The sequence below is a fragment of the Panicum hallii genome, chromosome 5 (assembly GCF_002211085.1).
Source record: "Panicum hallii strain FIL2 chromosome 5, PHallii_v3.1, whole genome shotgun sequence".
NCBI lineage: Eukaryota > Viridiplantae > Streptophyta > Magnoliopsida > Poales > Poaceae > Panicum > Panicum hallii.
The window spans coordinates 7,197,467-7,218,902 of NC_038046.1; the positions used below are offsets into that span (position 1 = coordinate 7,197,467).

Below are 21,436 nucleotides of genomic sequence, written 5' to 3' on the forward strand. Positions count from 1 at the left end.
ACTTCCCAACACATCACATTCCTGCCAACAAGATTTCGCCATCCAGTCGCCTCGCGCCAACAATGATCCGGCCTCCTCCGTTCTTCCTCTTGGGGGATTGTCTTAAAAAGGTTTAGTAAAAGAATTTCGAAGCCGTCATATTTCTTTGTAGTTTTCATGAAAGCTTGTGGCCGGAGAAACCAATCGTATATATAGACAGGTGTTAGACTGTAGGTTGATGCAGGCATGCAGCAGTTGGACCTCCTCTCGCTCCGTCGCAACTCACAACTCAACCACCAGGGTACAGCTACAGTAGCAGATATTGCTCTGGCGCGCAGCGGGATCGAAGAAGAAAGCTGACAAGCTTGACCCCCACATATTTACCCGCACATCAACACTCATAATTTAATTTAAGCTATGTGCCTAACTGTGTGAGTACGTATTAGGCCAGCTAGCGAGTATCAATACAGTAGAGCTCTGAATCTAAGAGATCGATTCCTCTGATGACGACTCAGCAGCTTGTTCTATCATGCAACCATGGTGTAGCAACTTCATGTGACGACTCAGCTCGTTCTAGTGACTGGGCTCATCATGCATGCTTGGTGTAACAAATGCGCCCACCCTGAAAGGTCGACACCGGCCGGAGTCAATCATGGCGACAAACAGCCTGAGAACCTTGTCATGATCTTGTACCGTCGGTTAATTTGGTGAGAACTGGTACTGGGACGCGACCAGGACTACTGATCCTCACAGATATGCCGACAAAACTTCACCTTCGCGTTCGGTTTCAACTTCCATCAACCCAACTACACGATGCTAGCTAAGTTATATTCCGCACCGACGTTTCTTATCTCCAGTGCGATCGACAACTTCACCTTTCTGAAGAACCCGATATGCTCCATGTGCCGAAATGGAAGATGTTGCGACTCGCTTACGACGAGGCGGAAAGCGTCAGGAGCAGTCTCATTGTCTCCTCCTCCAACTCGAGCTCCCAGTGCATCCCATTCCCAACTGCCGCTTGCCACCAGTCAACCGGCTCATCGATCACTTCGTCGTCCTCCAGATTCTCTGCAACACGAGGGCTTCTACTCCCAAGCGCCGCTAGAATCCGACGTGGACTTTCAGCTCCAGCTCCTGACACATCCCATCCCCAGTTCCCCACCATGAACACACCAGTCACTATACAGCCACGTACAGGAACCAATCTGGCCACGCGTGTCTCCAATCACTGCAACTGTTTTCCTCTCAAATTTATAATGTCGTCTTGCCTCTCTCCGTAGCATAGTGAAAAGCTGCTGCTCCGATCCATTTATATGGCAGATTATTAGAAGCGCTTAGTTATACATATGCGTGTAGAGAACTCTTCCTGTTCCAGACTGTAGGTTATTTACTAGATTGGTTGTTTTAATAAATCTAGATATATAGATTTTGTTATATTATATCTACATACATAATAAAATTTATGTATCTTGATTTGCCAAAATAAACTATAAATTGAAACGGATGAAGTATTTATTAAGTGTCTTTAAAAAAACATAACGGAGGGAGTATTTATTAAGTGTCTTTAAAAAACATATAGAGGGTAACACGATGTGTCGTGCGAAGCCGCGCTGGTGAATGTTCCGGGCTTCCGGCAAGGCCAGCAGCACGCGTCCACGTGCTTCTGAACTCAGGACCTCCAATACCGAGTGCCTAGCATGGACGCAGTGGACAAACTTGAGTAGCAGACAAGGCCGCGCCGGCAACAAATCAAGGAGCAGACAGCCTAGCAGTGCGACTCCAGCCAGCAAGGGAAATCGTCCGCACACATGCAACCGGCCAGCTGAAGATCCTCGCCTATGCCACTAGGTTGTACGTTCGTTTCGCTTGCTCTGAACTTCGGGCCTGTTTACATGACCTGTAAACGCAAAAAGGTGTAAACGTAAAATGGGTGCTGTAAAAGTTTACAAGTTTTTGCATTTACGGCTCCCACCCCGTAAACGCAAAAAAAACCGTAAACGCAAAATTTTTAAAGGAATCTTGCCAATTTAAAGTACTAAATGAAGTCTATTTATAAAACTTTTTGCATAGATGGCCTGTAAATCGCGAGACGAATCTAATGAGCCTACTTAATCAATGTTTTGCAACAGTGATGCTACAGTAACCTTCCGCTAATTATTGCTTAATCATGGATTAATTAGCATCATTAGATTTGTCTCGCGATTTACAGCCCATCTGTGCAAAAAGTTTTGTAAATAGACTTCATTTAGTACTTCAAATTGGCAAGATTCCGTCGTAAAATTTTTTTGCGTTTACAGGGCCCAAATGCCAAAAAAATACGCCGGTCCGTTTAGATGCGTAAAGACAAAAACGCCGTTTTTGCAAAAAAAATTTACCTTTACGGCATGATCTAAACAGGCCCTTCGAATCGAATTCCCAATCCATTCCATTTCCATAGGTAATTCACTTGTCCTGCACGACTGAGCCATCGATTATGGCAGCTAGCGAGTTTAATTTCGTCCTCATCAGTTCTAAGCCTTATACTCATGTGGAAAAGAGAGCATACGGGAAGAAGAAATATGATCTCCAACACCATAAAGAAGACCAAACATAGTACAAAAGGGAAGGACCACTATTTACGAAGTTATGGTGAGCCAGATTGCAACAACACAACAGAAAGACATTTGTGCAAATACAGCTACATGATCTTCTTTGGCTCATACAGCTCCGTGTCAGTTCGTCCACGATCCATTCAGAGTTGGTCGGCACATTCAGCTAGGGCGTCCCGAGGTAGCGAGCACGCAGCTATTCTGTGGACATCGCTTAACTGACATTGGAGGCTTTAACGAAACAAGCAGCGGAATGCAACCGCTACACTTGTAGAGTGGCCAATCAGTGGTCCACGAAGCTCATCCCAATGGAGGCCTCAACTCTAATGCGCCAGACATCCCTTGCGCTTGTTCAAGTTCGGGTCCCGACACATCCCATACCCACCATCAACCCACCGGGCACCGGTCAGCACCGAGCATATGGGATCAATTTATGCCTTGCGTGTGGTGTCCACCTCCCATATATTGGTATTTGGTGCCATGTACGATTATCTACTATCTGTCTTTCTCTTGCATTGGTGAGCTTCAATTTCGTTTTATGATGATGTTGTCCCCCCACACCCCTAGCACAATGAAAAGTCTTTGCACGGTTCTTGTAACAGCCCTACGCTAATTAAAAGGATAATCATGTCATCATATGCATCGTCAAGCATTAATCATGATTAGATTGTACTTAGGGGTGATAAAACTACAGGGCTAACCCCTTTTAAATTTAGGGGTGGACTGTCCTCAGTTCATCAGCACGATTGATAGATGTCAACGTGACCGAGCCAAGTCTTTGCCATGTCAACACCCCAGACGGTCCGCGCCCACTCGTAGACGGTCCGTTAGTGCCTCCCCGATGCGTGTCAAGTGCGCAGAACTTTGACGCCACATACCCCATGGGCCCCGAGCTTCTCTTTATCCAGAGCACCTCCCTCTCTCTCTCCCTCGCTCCCCCACTCACTCAAAATCCGCTCTCTCTAACCTCAAGCCATGGAGGAGCTTCATCTTCTCCCCCACATTGAAGCCCTCCACCTCGCCGGAGCTTCACCAGAGATCAACGCCGACGAGCTACACCTCCTCAACATCATCTTCTTCCTTGGAGTAGGAGCTTCCCCAAGCTTCTCCCTCCATATTCTTCCTCTTCCTCAAGCTTCAAGCAAGAAGGATGAGCTCGAGCTTCACCAAGCCTCCTCCATCATCTTGCAGCCCCTGCCGGTGTTCCACTCGTCGCCGATGAGCTCATCCCCTCCCTGATCCATCCCCATTGCTCTAGGTTTGGAAGCCATGAAACCCTTTAGAGCACAATCAATATAGATGACCTAGAGCTTTGTAAGCCTAATGCATGTGTGTTTTAGCTTGCAAAATAGACTCCCCACACTCCCAGAAACCTTTAGGAACAAATCCCATCTCAAACAGTGGCCGGAATCACCACCGGCGAACTTGCCGGTGAGCCTCGGCCATGGTGCGGACAGTCTCCCCATCATGCGCGGACGGTCCGCCAATTACACAGAGCCTCTGGACGTTTTTCAGCCTCCCAAAAATTTGTATGGCGGACGGTCTCCCCCATACGGGCGGATGATCCGCCGGTCATTTTTTCAGCACTACAAGAAACACCCAGGAACCTTGTTACTCAGCCAAAACAGTCCGTGGTTAACCAGCGGATGGTCCGCTTCTTCCAAGTCGGACGGTCCGCATTTAGAGCCGGACGGTCCGCTTCTTCCAAGTTGGACGGTCCGCGTTTGCTTGTTTAATACCCATGCATTTACCCATAAATAATCCACCCATGTACTATATGTCTAGCTCCTTTTATCATAGTTTTGCAATGTTTAAGCATACTTTCTCATGTCATTTGCATATCATTGCAATCATTCATAGCATATTTATTTATCAAGCATCATTGCACTCGTGTAGAGGCCGTGACGCCGGAACAAGAGGAGGGTGAGCCGGAGACCGTGGGAGACGACACCCTCGTTGAGAATCAAGGCAGGCAACTATGCATCTTTTTACCTATATTTTGGATCAATGAAGTATATGTGTCTTGTTTGTGCATGAGTTACTATATGTATAAATGATTGCTTAGAATCTTATTGTTGCATTACCAACCTTGCTTAGAACCTTACTTCCCTAATTGAGTATGCTTGTTTAGATGTCACGAATTAATTGCTTAGTCATGCTTAACTTTGGTAGAAGTCGAGAGGTGGCAAGGTCACCATCACTCGCGAGCTCTAGGGTGTTTGATTAGTTATAAATATTTAGTCCATGATGAATAAAAGATGAGCAACTAAGAATGAGATCGAACTTGGGCAAGCATGGTAGTCCATGTTGGGAGTGGAATCCAAATGATACAGGCTTGCTTGGGTTGGTTAAGGACCGGTTGTTATCACTGTGATACTTGAGTATTTTTCCGTACAAACCACGTACTTAATAATGGGGTGGTAAGCTCAGTAGCATAAGTCGCACCTTGCCTTGAGCAGATTCGGTGCGGGTTGTGATGGAGTGTGATCGGCGGTTTCGGTGCACTTGTCCCTCCCAACCGTAGCAGGGTATGGGTATGCGAAGGGTTGAGGCATGAATCAACACTTATCCTTGGCCGTGGGTATGGTCGTTGGTCTTATTCTCGTGTGGGAAAAGTTGTACACCCCCGTAGAATTTTTTATCTATAGCAATAACCGCGCTCTCGATCATTGAGCATGCTCTTGTACTTTGACTTTAATGTACGTTATCGTAAGAAGGGTTCATGGAAAATTGAGCTCATGATTTATGATCACTTTACTTATGTAATTGTTTTGATGTATGAAATAGAGATTATAGATGCTATATCTTTTGCTTATCATAACTTGATTAAATGTAGAATGTTTTTTATGCAAAATTAATTACCACAACTTTTCTTGCTACCTAATCAAATGCAATCTCCTTGAGGTCGGGCAAGTATATACCCATACTGAATAAGTCTTGCAAATACCTTTCGTACTCATGGTGCTATCGTGAAATTGATGCAGGTGATCCGCAGCTGGAGGCCGTCTTTAGGTACTTCTACCCCACGGATGGAGGTGCGTGTGAGAAGTTCTACCCCACGGAGGTGCGTGTGAGAAGTAGATGGCCGGTGGCTATGAGAAGGGCGCTATCGGCAACAGCAAAGGAGCCAACCTTGCCATGCGTGTGTCTCCATTCTCCAACCACTGCCCTCGTGTTCATTTCTACCGTCGTTTTTCCTCCAGAATTTGTGTGCACCAGGTGATGAGGTTTGTTGCTTTTTACAATGTTGTCTTGCCTCTCTCCCTAGCACAATGAAAGGATGATCCGTTTATATGCGGGAGCTGAAGTGCTGTAGGGGTCGTGCGCCGTGCAGATATATATGGAGTAAGCCATACTCTTAAATTTAGTAGCTCGCCAGCAACAATAGTATGTTCTTTTCTTTTTGTTTCCTTTTCTTTTCTTTTTCCTGGTAACATTATTACTCGCCTTCAATGCAACTTAGCATATATGTCTGTGTGGCTGCGCCTTCGAATTTTATACCAACTGGATTTAGATGAAACAAGAATCATGGATCATATGATCGATAGATGTGACATCTCTCTCCTCCACTCATGCTGTTTTGTACAAAAATAAAAAGTGATCCAAGTTGCTCTTTTATTGATAGTGGAAAAGAAACTACTAGTATTCATCCACAAGTTCCATCTCCATTTACTCACTTCGGCGGCAGCTGAGTTCAGAAAGTCGGAACCCATGCCTCTAAACCGGACAAAGAGCACCAATACCGTCTAGTGCCACGACAAGATTAGCTTCGGTTTCTTAATGCGTCGAGGCAGCTGGAGGACAACGCGATCTTCGTTAGAAAGCCGCTCCGTTGAGTGTTCTGTCAGGTTCAGCAGGCAGCTGGTAAGGGCATGGACCTCCACTGCACCAGCTGTTGAACTCAGGGCCTCCAATATTTAGCATACCATGGAGGAGCTGGAGGGAGCAGACAAGACTCCACCACCCACACGAGGTGCAGACAACCTCGCACAAAATAGAGCCATCACAGCAAGCATGGGAGATCTGCTGCACGCATGGAATAGATCAAACGGACATATGAGACCAAACCGACCTTTCTACAATTTCTTCTTGCTTCGCTGGAAGCAACATCCGCTTGTCTTGGTGGGGAAGAAAAGAGGACGAGAAAGACTTGAGTTTGTTTGTTCTGCTCAGATTCCCCATGCATCTCATTCCAACGAGGTCTCACTGTCCAATTGCTTGCACCGCTATTCGACAATTCCATAACTTAGTGGTCCTTCTCCGTGCATAATTTTCAGATCTTTACAAGAAACTAGCGAGATCGGAATGAATGAAATTTGCAGCTGTCAATTTTGTTCATAATTTCAAATTACATGGTGTGGACAATCCTATATATATATTAACAACCGTAAGGCCCGTATGTTTGTGCAGAAGTGTAGGTCTCTTACTTGATCACAACCACTACTCGAGTACAACGGCAGTTGCTGCCTTTACCGGCAGGGCAGCGAGTGATCAATTATGCTGGGCCCAATAGGGCTGAACAGGCCCATCAGAAAATCTAGAAGTCCCTGATCAAAACCCTTTATGCGTCTCATTCCTGTGATGCTAGATATAGAATTTCTCGTGCTAAATTTTTATTCACTCACAGGCTAGCTCGATAGCTTTCGCTCTTTCAATTTTGTACTAAAAAATGGCGCTTAATTAGCTTAATTTGGTTCTTGCATACTTGCAACTGTCAGCAGTTGCATCCTAGGCAGCACTATTCCCTCTTCGCTGCAGCACTGCTCTGATGGCTTCAGCTTCTTGATGGTTTGATTCAGCTGGAGGCAATGTGCGGCGGAAAGCTGCTCCGTTGAGCGCTTGGCGGAAGACCAGCCAGCTACGAACGGAAACAACGTCCACCTAGCATCATGGGGCTCAGGGGATTCACAAAAGCATTGCGACCAAGCAAGTTGTGGGCAACCTCGTATGAAGAGACGTCGCACAGTCCCAGACAGGGATGGAAGTCTTCTGCACTCGTGCAGCCAGTCCACTGGTTATACTTGCCGGCGACAACATGTTGGGCGGCTGCATCGTCAACCCCCGTTCAGCTCAAATTCCTAATGCATCCCAACCCCACTAGAAACTCACTAGTGCTGCACACGGCAGCACCATTTCGCCATCGATGGCATACTGGCATCTAGCGAGGCAGCTGGGTCTCTCCTCCTCGCCTGTTCCAAGTCCTGTATTTAGTATGTGAAAACGATGTGTGTGTTGTCTTGGGTGCCTTTTTTTGCACTGGGAATGGCTTAATATATCTAAATCTGAATGTACTATAAATATTAAAGTAGCATGGTTGCATTGCATTTGTCATCGAATAGTAAGTCGCCCGAACACCTATCAGTGATTCACCAGCTAGTAGAGATCCTATTGTATACTAGCAGCGCACTAGTTAGTTGTTACGATGGCCCACATGCATGTGCATCTCTCATTAACGGAAGAGTGATATAGTGAAGCATGGAACACGGTTTCCTTCTGCATGCATGTCAAACTCCAAAGAAACAAGGATGCAAGAGGTATCTAGGATTCATTGCCTGCCCAGCATTTTTTTTACATGTTTGTGTACTATAGAAATCATAGTTCAACAGAAACTTCAGTTATAGCGTTGAATTTTGCACCAGTATTGTAGGAACTATTGCTCACAGTATTGTAGGAACTTCAGTTATTTCTTACTATGCATGCATAGCTCTCAAACAATTCGTCAATCGCCGCGGAAATCTGATTCCAAGCATCACAGTGAGAGCCAGCTTGCAGCTTGCAACGATACTGCACCTGAGCGCCTCTCTGCTTGCCCGGAAACAAAGAACCCTCTCGTCCAAGAGGAAACAAAGGGAGAGCGACCGTTCGCGTTGACAGATCAGCTCAAATTCCAAGTGCATCTCATTCCAACGAGTTCGCAGTGCGAAATTTTCCCTGGGCCAACTCGGTGAGTCCATCGACATCCACCGCAGCAACACCAGCTTCACCTGGATGGGAGATTGGGAACACCTGATGGCGAGTGGATGGAAGACGTCTTGACTGTCGACAGCCCTAACTACCTCTGTGAATTTGTGTATCACCGGTTCTTATGTCCAGGAAGACGCCACATTTTAACTTGCAGGTTCAGCTCGAATTCCCAATACATCTCATCCCAACAAGATTGCGGTGCCAAATTGCCCTCGCCAATTCAATGAACCCATTGTCGCGATCCTCAACCGTGCTTCCTCTCACGATTCTTAAAGAGAGATTAGTGAACTTTGAGGTGTTTGTTTTCTTTTTAGTTTCATTTACATGGCGAGGTGAAGGCAGCTATATATCAAGAGTATGACCGGATATGTTTGTGCAGTAGTGAAAGCCTCTTACATTCTTTACTTGATCAGTTGATCGCACCCACTAGAGTGCAGGAGCAGTTAGTGCCTTCCCGGCAATGAATGATCAATGACGCTGGGCTTCAAGTGGGCCACAAAGGCCGAACAGAGAAATCTGAAAGGCCTTTCATATTTGTTGTCACATGCTGACATGCTTCAGTCCGCTTCCGGTGCAACAAATGAATACGAGTATTTCTGTACTCGCTTGAGACGTTGCAGGCTTGCAGGGGTGTGTACCATACTGCTTCGCAAGAGAGGTACGCCCGTGTTTATAAGCTTCAGCCTTCATACGTGTACTGTGTTCGTAGAAAGGAGGGACTGATGGCATCGCCCCCCACAGGGACGGGAACAGCCTTCGGGCCTTCCTAAACCACGCAACGTGGTAAAAGGCTACCTGTTTTGACGGATCTTATCCAATTTTTTTTAAAAAAAATTCAGTATTGATGGATTTTTTTTTCTTCGTTTTGTTTTATAGTAAGCCTTTGGATGCTTTAGTGAATTTTACTAAACTTCTTAACTTTTTGTTTCTATGTAAACCTTAGAGCTTTCCTATAACAACACATTTCTTGTAGAGGCTACTTGCTTGGGTGGATCTTAGACAAATTTTATTAACTTTTTGTAATTTTTTTGTTTTTGTGTATATTTAACTTGGAGAGATCAGCAAGCATTGATACAATCTAATGCTTTTGACTTGTGACACATAGAAGCCCTAGCATGCATATAGCACAAAGATAAAGAAATAGAGCATTAAGCTAAAGTCCATAAAATAACTTCGTCTCAGCACAAGTTTGCCTCCAGGAAAATTTCTCCGCACATACAAATTTCATAGAACTTCTTAAGTAAAGTTTGAAAATAATTTCTCAGACTTAGCATTTTTAATTTGTTCTAAAATATTTTCTAAAAGATCTCCATTTTTTCTCTTGTGATGCGAAAAGTAAAAAAGAAAAGGCTGAAAAGGGTAAAGGGGGACCACGGAGACAGCATTTTCTTTTTGGCCAAAAGTGAATCGGAATACTATTGAATCCAGTTCACGCTGACCAATATGGCCCGCCTATGTGATTAGACAAAAATTACATCCCTTTTACACACACAATTCACAAAAATGAAGGTTAACGTATTCTTCGCTGAGATCGTTTCAGTTGAATGTTGAGCTAACACTTCAGTAGTGAACCAAAAGGACTTCACTACTGGTAAATTCTATTACCAATGCACTCATGATGAACCATCTCTCTTCCACCCTGATCTATCAATTTTGTGCAAAAAGTGAAGAGTGATTAGCTTTGGTTCATTTTCAGCTCTCACCAGTATATATGTCATCTAGTCACGCTAGCTTTTGATGGTAGCCAGTAACTGAACTCCCCAAAAGTCCAAATTCCGTTTGTTGCCGAAGCATCAGTAAGCCTCAGTGGCGGAGCTACCTATATGGCGAGGTTTGGCGGTCGCCACACCTGCCCGCGGGTGGAACACACCACTCTTGATCCGTTCTTGCCAACCGCCTGGCTTCTGGAGGCTAGAGCGTGTGTGCAGTAGCGAATTGGTGATCGAGACGAAGTATCAGAGTAAATGAAATGAGACCGTGGGGACTTGTGCATGGTCTTGTGGGCCATTAACCTTGTAACGCATACACATCACGCTCATGTATTTTCTTCCCTCCCCAACGGCACTAAAGTGGACTGTGACGGCGAGCAGCCATAATTCTCTACACGAGGCCCCATGCGGCGTCATTGTCCATATGTTCTCTCCAGTGGCTGTGCTTGTGCTGTGCTAGAGTCTACATGCTAGTGGCTCGCGCCATGCTACAGTACGGATTAGTAGCTAGTGTCTTGCGCCATTTTGCAGACTGGTGTCACCAATAATTATTTTCATGGGATTTATCATTTGTACTATGAAGTATTCCACGAATTAGTAACTAATGGTATACCAATGAAATTAACTTATTGATCAGAAGATAAAATCGTTTTCTTCCATGCTTAGCATATAATACTTATAATGTTGACAAGAAACCTCAAAAATTTACGTGAAAAGAGGTAATTTAGTTTTCTATTAGTCACAGTATGATGTTTCTAAAAAACTATGTACCAATATATCATATTTTAAGCACAACAAGACAATAAGTCCGCCACACCCAAGATTTCATCCTGGATCCGCCAGTGGTAAGCCTTGAGCCTGTTTATTCAGCTGGAGGCAAATGCGGATCTGCAATGGAAAGCCCACTTGTTCCAGCGAGGTAGGCAGGCCTAGCCAGTAAGAGGGGAAGCAAGTGTTCATGGTCGAGGTGCTCAGCTCAAGGGTCAAGGCCTGAGCGTCTAGCGTCAGAGAGCAGCCTAAGCCTTATTCAGTTAACCTTCTCCAATCCGGATTAACTGAACAAAGCGGGGTTGTAGACACTGTCGCGTAAACACTTAAACAGATGACCCACGATTCCAGCAGGCTAGGGAAATCTTCTACACGCATGCAATATGTCCCCTGCCTGGGCTTGCTGGAGTAAAATATCGGCCACTTGGCTTGCCTGTTATCCAGCTCGAGTTCCTAATGCATCCCATTCCCGCGAGTAAAAATCATCTTGACAGCAGGAACAATATAATTGAGCCGTAGTCGGTAGATGGCATCAGGAGAGTTTCCTCTTCTCCGGTTGGAAGCCTTATATTTGTGTCGAAAGATGTGAGTGTTGGTTTTTGGGGTTTCTGCCGGTGCCTTGGGACTTGGGAGCCTAATTCACAAAAAGTAACTAAGAGGTGTGGCTGCATTGGTGGATGGAATAACTCGAACACTTCACTGGTGAACGGTCCACCGGCTAGCTGATTACACTGTACATTGGCAGTACACTAGTTATGATGGGGACCAAATGCTCTTCATCATCAGTAGTAGAACGTGAGACACAGAGGAATGGAACACTGTTCGTTTTATGCATGGATAGATGCCAGCCCGTACACTTTTTATTCCATTACCTAGAAAATACACTTTTTGCTCTTTTAGAATAATAAACAGATTGTAGTTAACATGACATATAATCGCTATCGGTGTATATATATAGCCAAATGCTTATTAGAATATTACAGTTAAAATTCAATCTTTGAACAGACAAGCATGACAAATCATATCTTATTAGTTGATTCTCTGGCATCTCAAGAAAACAAATTGCATTAGCTGCTCTTCATTTCTTAACATTCGTGCAGATCATTGCTAGCTAAGGTATCCTCTCACCTAAATTTTGCGCCAAACTAAGGGCTCGCACAAGTCAGAAAAGATAATGTGGCTGTCAGACTTACAAGCACATGTGGCGCTCGAACTCCGTCAGTCACCATGTGATGCCAAAACAGAGTGCGAGCGTTATGAGCACCTGTCCCTTTCCCAGCTGACGTGTCCTGTCTGCAGAATCCGATGGAGGTTTCAAAGAGTTTTGTCGTGCCTCTGAGAGAAGACAACAGGCTAGGCACAAACTCAGCCTGCAGCTTGAGACGATGAAGCGCCATTGCGCAACTGCTTGCCCGGAAGCTAACTCCTCTTGTCCATCAGGGCGCTAAGCACGAGCGAGCTTTCCGGGTGTCGGTTCAGCTCAGTTTCCCGGTGCATCTCATTCCAACGAGGCTGCAGTGTTCAATTGACCGCGCCAGTTCGATGAATCCATCGCCAATCCTCCCCCGGGCTTCCTCTTATGGTTTATACAAGAATTTGCAGCGAACTTTGCAGGTGTTTGTTAGTTTTCTTGGTAGTTTCAGTTACATGGCGTGGAGAAGCCAGGCCAGCTATATATATATCGGCAAAGTCGTAAGAGTAAGACCCAATGTTTATGCAGAAGTGAAGTCTGTTTACTTCATGTCTTCATCGCAGGGACAGTAGCAGTTGCTGCCTTTACCTACCGGCAGTCAATGTTCCGTGGTGATGGGCCTCAAGCAGGCCAAACAGCCCGAACAGAGAATCGCAAGCCTTCTGATTCTGGAGGCCGGCCCTTCCGAATTAGAGTTTGGGTGATTTTGAGAAGTACGCGAAAAGATCAAAAAACCTGGTTCAATTAAGAGAGGTAGAAGTTCCACTAAGAAAGGAAAGGTGGCCTCTCTCTAGCTAATATGATTCAAAAATATCAATTTTAGCAACATTTAGAGCAACTGAAATTCGCAGGTGCAAACAAATACTGGCCTTATTTTTCAGTCCGCTGAGACTATGCGTTTTTACGACTGAAATACGACCAAAAACTAGGCATCCTAGCTTGTTACACGCGTTGGGATGTTTCTGTGCATGAGATGTTGAAGGCGTTTAGTACCATACTGCCCAGCAGGGAACGACGAACCTCCTTGCTTATAAGCTTCGGTCTGCCTAAATTCGCTGTGTTCGTAGAAAGAAAAGACCGGAACAGCTTTCGGGCTATCCTACAGCACATTGTGGTTAAGGATCTTACCCAAATTTTTTAAACTTTTCTCAGAAAATTTAACTAATCAGCATAACATTGCGACATCTACATCGCTTTCTCTAAGCAAATTTAACTAGATCAGCACAGCATGGAGATATCCAAATCATCCGAAAGCACTTTACTTAGAAAACAGGGGAAGAAATAAACAAAGCAATTTGAGCCATCCGAGTCAAATGCGATTGGCAGTGGAATACAGCTGCTCATTGTTCCGGCAAGCAGAGAGCCGGTAATTAAGGGGAGGATGTCCAGGAGCTGCTCAACTCAAGGCCTCGATCCAATACTGGGTGTTCCAGTGTGAAACGGCTGCCTAAGCGGGGTTGCAGACAAGACTCTGTACAGAAAAGGAGCAGCGATGGGGGAGAGACTACGTCAAGCACACAGGACCTAGTGCGACAGGCGCGCACGCCGCAGCCGACGGCTCCACGCACTCCGCGCACTGCGTCGCCCGCGATCCCTTGCTCGGCACCGCTAGTCCAGGAGTTAGATCTCCGGACGTGCCAGTGGCGAAGCTTGAGAAAATTGAAGGGGTGCACTTGTCTTGTGGATGCATAGCGTTGAGGTGTAGAGGTGCATATATGGTGAAAAATTAGACTTAATTACTGATTTTGCTAATTTTCGTGGATGCATTGGCAGCCCTAAAAATAATGTAGCTTCGGCCCTAAGACCTGCTGTACATGTATATATACGAGTTCCCTTGATCAACACAGATTTGGTTGATCCAATCTCCTCTCTACACGCATGCAACCGGTTGGACTTATGGCCGGAGCGAACCTGTGGGACGATCACTTCACTTGCCTGTTATAAAGCTCAAGTTCCAACGCATCCCATTCCGGCAAGTGATAACCTCACTAGTCTTTGCACAATTGAGCCGTCGTAGATGGCATCCAGCAAGCTAAGTTTAATTTACTCGTCTCCAGTTGCAAGCTTTATATTTATATGGAAATGATGTGAGCGTTGGTTCTGGGGTTTGAGGGTTTCGGCCAATGCATTGGGAGCCTATGGTACTTAAATAGCTAGGCAGCTCTGGATGCGTTGTTGGATGGCATAACTCGAACGCTTCAATGATCCACCGGCCAGCAGATGAATATCTTTCTCTTCATCATTAGTGGAAGATGAATCAGGCGTGGAAACATAGTTAATTCTACGAATAATGGATGTCAAGCGCACACATTTTTTTTATTCCATTACCTAAAAAAATACACTTTTTGCTCTTCCAAATAATAAATATATTATGTTTATTTTACACAGATTAAATGTAGCGTATAATCACAGTCGATTTATATAGAGCCATATGGTAAAAGTATTAGTCAAAATTCCGCTAGTGAACAGACAAGTATGACTGATACCTTATGAATTAGTCACATTCTCTGTCCATCTTTTCTTAAGATCCGTTCATTGTTCAACGGAAGCGCCCCTAGCTAGGTAAGGTACCACCTCAGCTAAATTTTGCGCCAAACTAAGGGCTCGCAAGTCATCAGAACACACTCATCAAGTCGTGCTGTTGATGCATGCTTCATCTGCAGAACAAGTTGTTATTCACCAGTGTTATGAGCATATTAGCTTTCGGGCTTTAACAAGCTGTTGGTGTCTGTCTCGTCTGCAGAATCCTGTGGCGGTTTCACTGTACATGGGTGCATCACCGTATCCCTGAGGACACCAGGTTCGGCACAAACTCAGCTCGCAGCTTGTGACGACAATCCCCGGATCCGAAACCTTCTTGTCCATGAACAAAGGCGAGCAACCCCAGTTTCCGTTTAGCTCAGATTCCCGGTGCATCCCACTCGTAATAGATTGCAGTGTCGAATTGCCCGCACCAATTCGGTGAATACATGGTGATCCTCCTCGCGTGCTTGCTCTTCTATGTCCTTTTGCAAGAATATAATTTAGAGTGAAATTTGCAGGTGTTGGTTTTCTTCGTTCGTAGTTTCAGTTACGATTTGCGTGGCGTGCAGAATGCAAGCTATATATCGACAATTAGAAAGATCGTATGTTTGTGCAGGAGTGAATTACTTCATCACACGAGCAGTAGTTATTGCTCAATGATGCAGGGCCTTAAGCGGGCCAAACGGGCCGAGGATCATGAAAGCCTTTTTAACCTCTGTGTAGACCGACCCTGGCTAATTAGAGTTGGAGTGATTAATATATTTGAGCTTGACCAGCAGCAAAAATTGTTCCAAAGCTAGAGATGCAACATTAAACAAACAAAGTTAGAGTTTCACAGACAAAGAAATCTTACGACGACTAAAAAAATCAATGTTTAACAGTGTTAGACAGCTGAAATTGTTATTATGACAAAAACAAACATGTATGTATCTCTGCTATTTCTGTAACTGACTAGCTGGTAACTGGTTGAACTCAGTGCAGCTGCGTCGAGTGGCTTGGTGCTATTGATCTGCACTCCAATGAGACGTTGTAGGTTTGCAGGGTGCCATTGTTAGTCCCATACTGCTTGGCAAGGGGAGCGGACTCCGTGCTCATATTAAGCTTCAGCCTGCCTGAAATAGTTGTGTTTGTAGAAAGGAGAGATGATTGGCATCTCCCCTGGCAAGGACGGGAACAGCTTTCGGGCTTTCCTTTAAGCATATATATTGTGGTTAAGGCTACTGCTTTGGCGGAGCTTTACCCCAACTTTTTTAACTTCTTTTTTGTTTTTTTAAGTAATTTTGACTAAACAGCGAAACATTTGGCAGCATATTCAACTAGATCAGAATAGCATTGAGACATCTATATATATATATAATCCCAGAGTAACATAGAACGCAGAGACAGAAGCATACCGATTTGACTAAACAGCGCAACATTTTGCAGCAAATTCGATTAGATCAGAACATTATTATATAAAAAAGAAACTAGATCAGAACCTCGCTGAGACATCTATATCATCCGGCAGTGACATAGAACAGAGACAAACAAATCAATTTGAGCTACCCGTACAACTTAAACTAGGGGGAGCTAAAACTATGTTGTACACGCTAGTTTCTGTCACGCAAAAAGAAATGTGAAAGGGGAGCAGTGTCACAGCGTAGTTTCATATCCTGATGAAGAAGATGCTAAGCTCCGGACCATTGTTACCATCAGGGTTGAGCATGTAGAACGACTCCGAGTCCCGAGACCCAACCACTCGGTCGAAGTGCGCGCGCATGTACGCCAGGTCGCCGGCCTCCTGCCCCTCCGGCGCCGTTCCAGCGCCAACGACGTCAGCCGGCAGGACGCCGGCGCCTGCCGACACGGTGCGCAGGAGCTGCATGACGGTGAGGTCGTCGTCCGTGGGCTCCCGGCGCACGGCGTACCCGATCTTGCGGCCGTTGACGTAGGCCGTCCATAGCGGCTCGTCGAGCAGCCTGGTGCGGCCGATCCCCGCGCCGGCGCCCGGCGGCTTCTTCTCGCACTCGAGCGCGACGCGCAGGTGCTCGGCGCCCATCTCCTGCATGAACCTCCCCGTCTGCATGGCGAGCTCGAGCAGCAGGATGGGCACGCTCCCGGGCGTCTCCTGCACCGCCAGCGTCACCCGCGCCCTGCGGTGCCCGAACAGCGTCCCCGTCGTGCGCGACGCGCCGCTGACGTGGCCGTCCTGCCCGCGCGGCCCGCCGCCCCCGCCCCCGCCGGCGCCGTGGCGCGGGATGACGCCCGGGAAGCGGCACGCCGGGGCGAGGATCGGGAGGGACCGGAACAGCGCGCGCACGGCGCGGATGGCGCGCAGGGACGAGCGCGCGGCCCCGCGGCGCCTCCGCTTGTTGGACGGCGGCGCTGTGAGCGTGATCGCGGGGCGGGGCGTGCGCGGCGAGGCCGGCGGAAGCGTCGGCGCCGCCTCTGGAACTGGACCCGCCCCGCCGGCGGCGGCGCCCGGGATGCACGGCGTCGCCGGGGCGACCAGCGGCGACATCGGCGGTGAGGGCTGCGGCGTGCTGTAACGCAGCATGGCCGGCGGCGAGCTGAAACGACGCGGGGTGAATCGGTCGCCACTGGGGTTGCGGGAGCGATCGATGTCGCGGGGACTTGGTGATGCTTCGAGGGAGGGAGCATATCGGCGTTTATGACAGGTTGTGCGTGCTTAGATTATGAGGATGGTGGAATGCACGTTCATGACTCATGAGTTGAGCTATCGGGTAAGGCGTGCACGTCCATGGGGCACGGATTTTTCCTCAAAATTTGCTTGGCAACTGCGATGGGGCGCTCAGCTTATTTGTTTGCATTGGCGGTGTATACGTCGGCACGCCATATGCTAGTGCACATACTAGTCAAATGTTAGTCCAGGCAGTTTGAAAAAGAAAACGTTCAGGCTTTGTATAGGCCTACAATTATCTTGAACTGATGGTGACTGACTGCGACCCAACCTATTAGCCGGCGCGTTGTAGTTTAGTATGGGAGGAAATTCCGGGAATTCTATACCAGAAGCGCTTCGTTCGTCACGCATTCGGCCCTTTTCGCTTCCTGGAGGCCCATCTAGCGATTCGGCTTTCCTACTGATCAGCTTTTTTTTTTCTATTCCGCCCGTGTGACCGTGTCTACCTTTCAACGTCTCTGTCTCTCTATTCATTGTATCGTTTCGTTTCTTCCATCCGTTCCTCCCCCTGCTTGCCACCGTCTCTCTGTCCTTCCTGTGCTTCGCTTCGCGGCGACAGCAAAGCAATAAGCAAGCTATATATCCATGCTCCTCCTTTCTTTTCTTCTTCAACAACTATATACTCCTACCAACATTCAGTGCATACGTTTAAGTTTCTTGTCAGGTTTTGATTTCGAAATGAACACATCTACTTATATGTACTGAATACTGATGATGAGCAAACCATAACTTTTGGAAAAAGTTTCATTAAACATTTTAAATTGTTCCAAACATAAGAAATGTTCCAAAACTTGCTCTCTTGTTCCACAAATGTACCCAGAACTTTAAAAAAAGTTTCCTAGAACATTTTAAATTGCTCCAAACTTCGCAAATGGTTCAGTCATTCCAACACATATAAAAATGTTCCAAAAATTCGAACATGTTCAAGAAATGTAGCCATAACTTTTAAAAAAATTCATAAAACATTTTAAAATATAGCCAGCACATAAAACACATTTTAAAATGTAGCCAGAACATGTTCCAAACTTTGCAGATGAATCTACGCTCGCATGGAAATGTAAAGCGGGCCTCCGTCACGTTTTTGGCCCACGAAAGATCTGCGCTGTTCTGCGACATGTCCGCGCAGTAGACGGCCCCGGAAATTCCCCAATCAGGACGGCTGATTTTAGGGGTGCAATTGGGTGATCGATTGGGTCAGCGCAAAACAAAGTTAAGCTATGGTGTGGGACTTGGGAATGGATGTTGGCCCAGTTAAGATATGGGCCTATAGTAGGCCGACGGACAGTGGCCGGACGACAATCGGTACGATAGTAGAGGAGGACTCGAGAACGGCCGGCCCACCCACCATCCACCACGGCCGCAGGCGGCCGGCCTGTGTGACGCTGGTCTTTCAATCCTCCACAAACGTCGTGCACCTCCGGCGGACTAGGTGCCGTGGCCCGTGACCCCCGCGCGTCCCTCCGTGTCGCTGCCACCGCGCGGCGCGGCCCGTCCCCCACAACAGCGCCGGCGGGCCACCGGCGCCCGCCTGTCGCCTCGCGCGCGTTCCACACACACACGTGCACCCCACCTAGCTAGCTAGCTAGCTAGCTAGCCGGCAAGCCGTAACGTGTCTGCCGCACCGGCACCACCAGCACCCGTCGTGTTATCATCACCTGGGGCGGCAGCCAGCTCGGCCGGTTCCATCTGGAACGCCGGAGACATTGGTCCGTCCAGTATTGACGATGGCGGGCGCAATCATGCGCGGGCAGGGCGCTCAAGGCACGAGCCGTGCGTGATGCCGTGAGGGCAGGCGGCAGGCCCATGGCGTAACTACGGCGCCGCACGGCTTGGTGGAGCAATGATAGGGGGCGTCTCCGATCGCCGCACTTGCCGCCGCCCCAGCCACAGCTCGCCGATGGGCCAGCGCCAATGCGTAGTACACGGAAAGGACAACGCCTGCGCCTCCCGGCTCACCAGATACCACGAACGTGCCCGGTGCCCGTCGCGTACGCGAGAAGGACGCAGGCAAGCCTGCTCCGTTGGTCCGAGCCTTCCTTTTCTTTTGAAATCATTGGTTCGAGCCTTCAGTGAAGAAGCATCCGCTCCCAGATCAGAAGCCGAATCATATCAGCCTGGAACTTGCCCTGCGGCGAGCCGGCGATCCTATTTTAGCAGTCCAGCCGAAAGTCTCCTCGCCGGACCGATGGGGGGCCGGCTGCCCGGCCAGGAGGCGGTGGCGCGACAGCGAGCGAGCAGCGACAGACGCGCACCGGCGGCGATGCGGGAGGGGAATCAACGGTGGCAGGCCCGTCGATTTGACGCCGCACCGGGCTCGACGGACACGGGCGCGCCGGTCCGGTCCCCCACCCCGGCATCCCAGGAAGTAGTGGATTTCCTGCCTAATCCCTGCTTCAAGTCCCTGCATCATCGAGCGATTTGACGACTTGACATGGACGGTCGCTCGCGTCTCTAAAGCTCGCTTAGGCCTGGCCCCGTGCCGCCGTATAGGCAGCGCTCGGCGAGGGAACGGGTCGCGACGGGCTGCGACCGCGCGCACCGAACGTGCACGCGCCTCAGATCCGTTGCCGTGTCATCAGTGGCGCGTGGTCCGGCGTTCAATTACGGGCACGGCGGCGCGTTTAAGGCGGCGATGTCGCGGTGTTTTTTCTTTCTTTCTTTGAAACGAGATGATCTCGATCTCATGGTCTGATGCCACGCACGCTGGCCGTGCACGAGCAGCGTCCGGACACGGTCGACGCATCCGAAGCAGTTGCCCTTGCGCACGGCTCGTGTTCGAGTTGAAGAAGCTGCACGCACACAGCTGAGCAACTGCGTTCGTGACACTCGTGGCGCCATCTAGCGGCCCGAGAAACTTCCTCCTCTATAGTCTTCTTTACCAAAGGGAGAATTTCGGAAAGCTGTGCGCAGAGATGGAAAAGAACGTTGCTCACCTTTTTTATCTTGTTTGGTCTCGTCGCAGCTTCGTCCAGCCCTCCGAATTCGAGCACGACACGTCGAGCCCGAGGTTTCGTTCAAGCCACGCTCTCTCGGTGGGCGAACCTGGAAGCCAGCGGCGCCGGGCCGCCCCTGGCCCCCCTCATTCCATCACGTGATTCGCTGTCGCCGGAGAGAAGACTAGCTGCAGCGGTAGCCATTTCCTTCACCTTTTCTCTGCCACGGGGCAGGATTAGAGTGAACTGGCATCACAATCACATCGCCAAACAACAGTAGACCAGATCGATTGCTCCATCGAGAGCCAAAACTCGGCGGAAAAAAAAAAACAGAGAAGAGTCGTCGGCGTCGCCGGATCTACGAGAAAGAAACTGGCCGTATCGACCGGGGCCCGGCGGAGAAAAAGGCAGAGCAGGCGCCCAGCCCCAGCCGCTACTGACAACCTGCTGGTGCAATTCATCGCCGAGGTTAAAACTTAAGAGAGTCGGTTACACGTTGGCATCGACAGCGGCACACCTGGGCTAGCGATGTGCGTTTTGCTTTCTTCGTTCCAGACTTGAGCGACGTCCTGGTCAAATTGAGGACACCGGTCGGCAGTCGCCTCCTTTCCATTAGCCGGCTGCTCGAGAAAGTCGGACGAAAGTCCGAGACGCAGCGGTTTGCATGTTTTCGTCGAAGTACAAGTGAATTGTTCTGTCACCTTAGTCCTTAAGAGTCCTGCTCGTTTCTTCCACGCTGATGATGTTTTCCGAAGGAATCTGAACGGAGAATCGCTGCACGTGCCATACATACCAGTACCACCGGGTGTGGTGGCCAGAGCAAGCGACACGGAGGCTGGAAGATAGGCTTTGCAATTGCAAAGGGGTCTGCCATAATTGGGATTGGTTAAGCACTTACCCCAGAGTGGAGTCCTCTCAGCAAAGCACGACGAGGTAGTAATAGCCAGCGAGTAGTGGGCGATTAAACAAGGGCGCCCTTTCCCTAAAACGCAACCCTGGGCAGCTTTAGCCACGGCAGCTCCACGAGCACCGGTCCCGTCCCGTCCCAGAACAGGCAAGGAGGAACAGCAAAATACACCACCACCCCATCGTGCCGCTGC

At 48.2% G+C, this 21,436-nt stretch overlaps 1 protein-coding gene and 2 non-coding genes across 3 annotated transcripts; 2 read left to right on the forward strand and 1 right to left on the reverse strand.

The window, feature by feature from the left end:
* Positions 1-9,230: 9,230 nt before the first annotated feature.
* LOC112896084 lies at positions 9,231-9,357 on the forward strand. Its single transcript, XR_003229372.1, has one exon. It is a non-coding gene; the product is annotated as a U6atac minor spliceosomal RNA (small nuclear RNA).
* Positions 9,358-15,846: 6,489 nt separating this feature from the next.
* Positions 15,847-15,975, forward strand: LOC112896083. The gene has a single exon (XR_003229371.1). It is a non-coding gene; the product is annotated as a U6atac minor spliceosomal RNA (small nuclear RNA).
* A 231-nt stretch (positions 15,976-16,206) lies between these two features.
* LOC112891461 (protein MIZU-KUSSEI 1-like) lies at positions 16,207-17,259 on the reverse strand. The gene has a single exon (XM_025958341.1). The coding sequence runs from the start codon at positions 17,257-17,259 to the stop codon at positions 16,369-16,371; it is 891 nt and encodes a 296-aa protein (XP_025814126.1). The 3' UTR covers positions 16,207-16,368.
* Positions 17,260-21,436: the final 4,177 nt, after the last annotated feature.

What these genes read in the sequence shown, in the direction of transcription:
- LOC112891461 (XM_025958341.1), bottom strand. Translation starts at nt 17,259, where the DNA reads ATGCTGCGTTACAGCACGCCGCAGCCCTCACCGCCGATGTCGCCGCTG.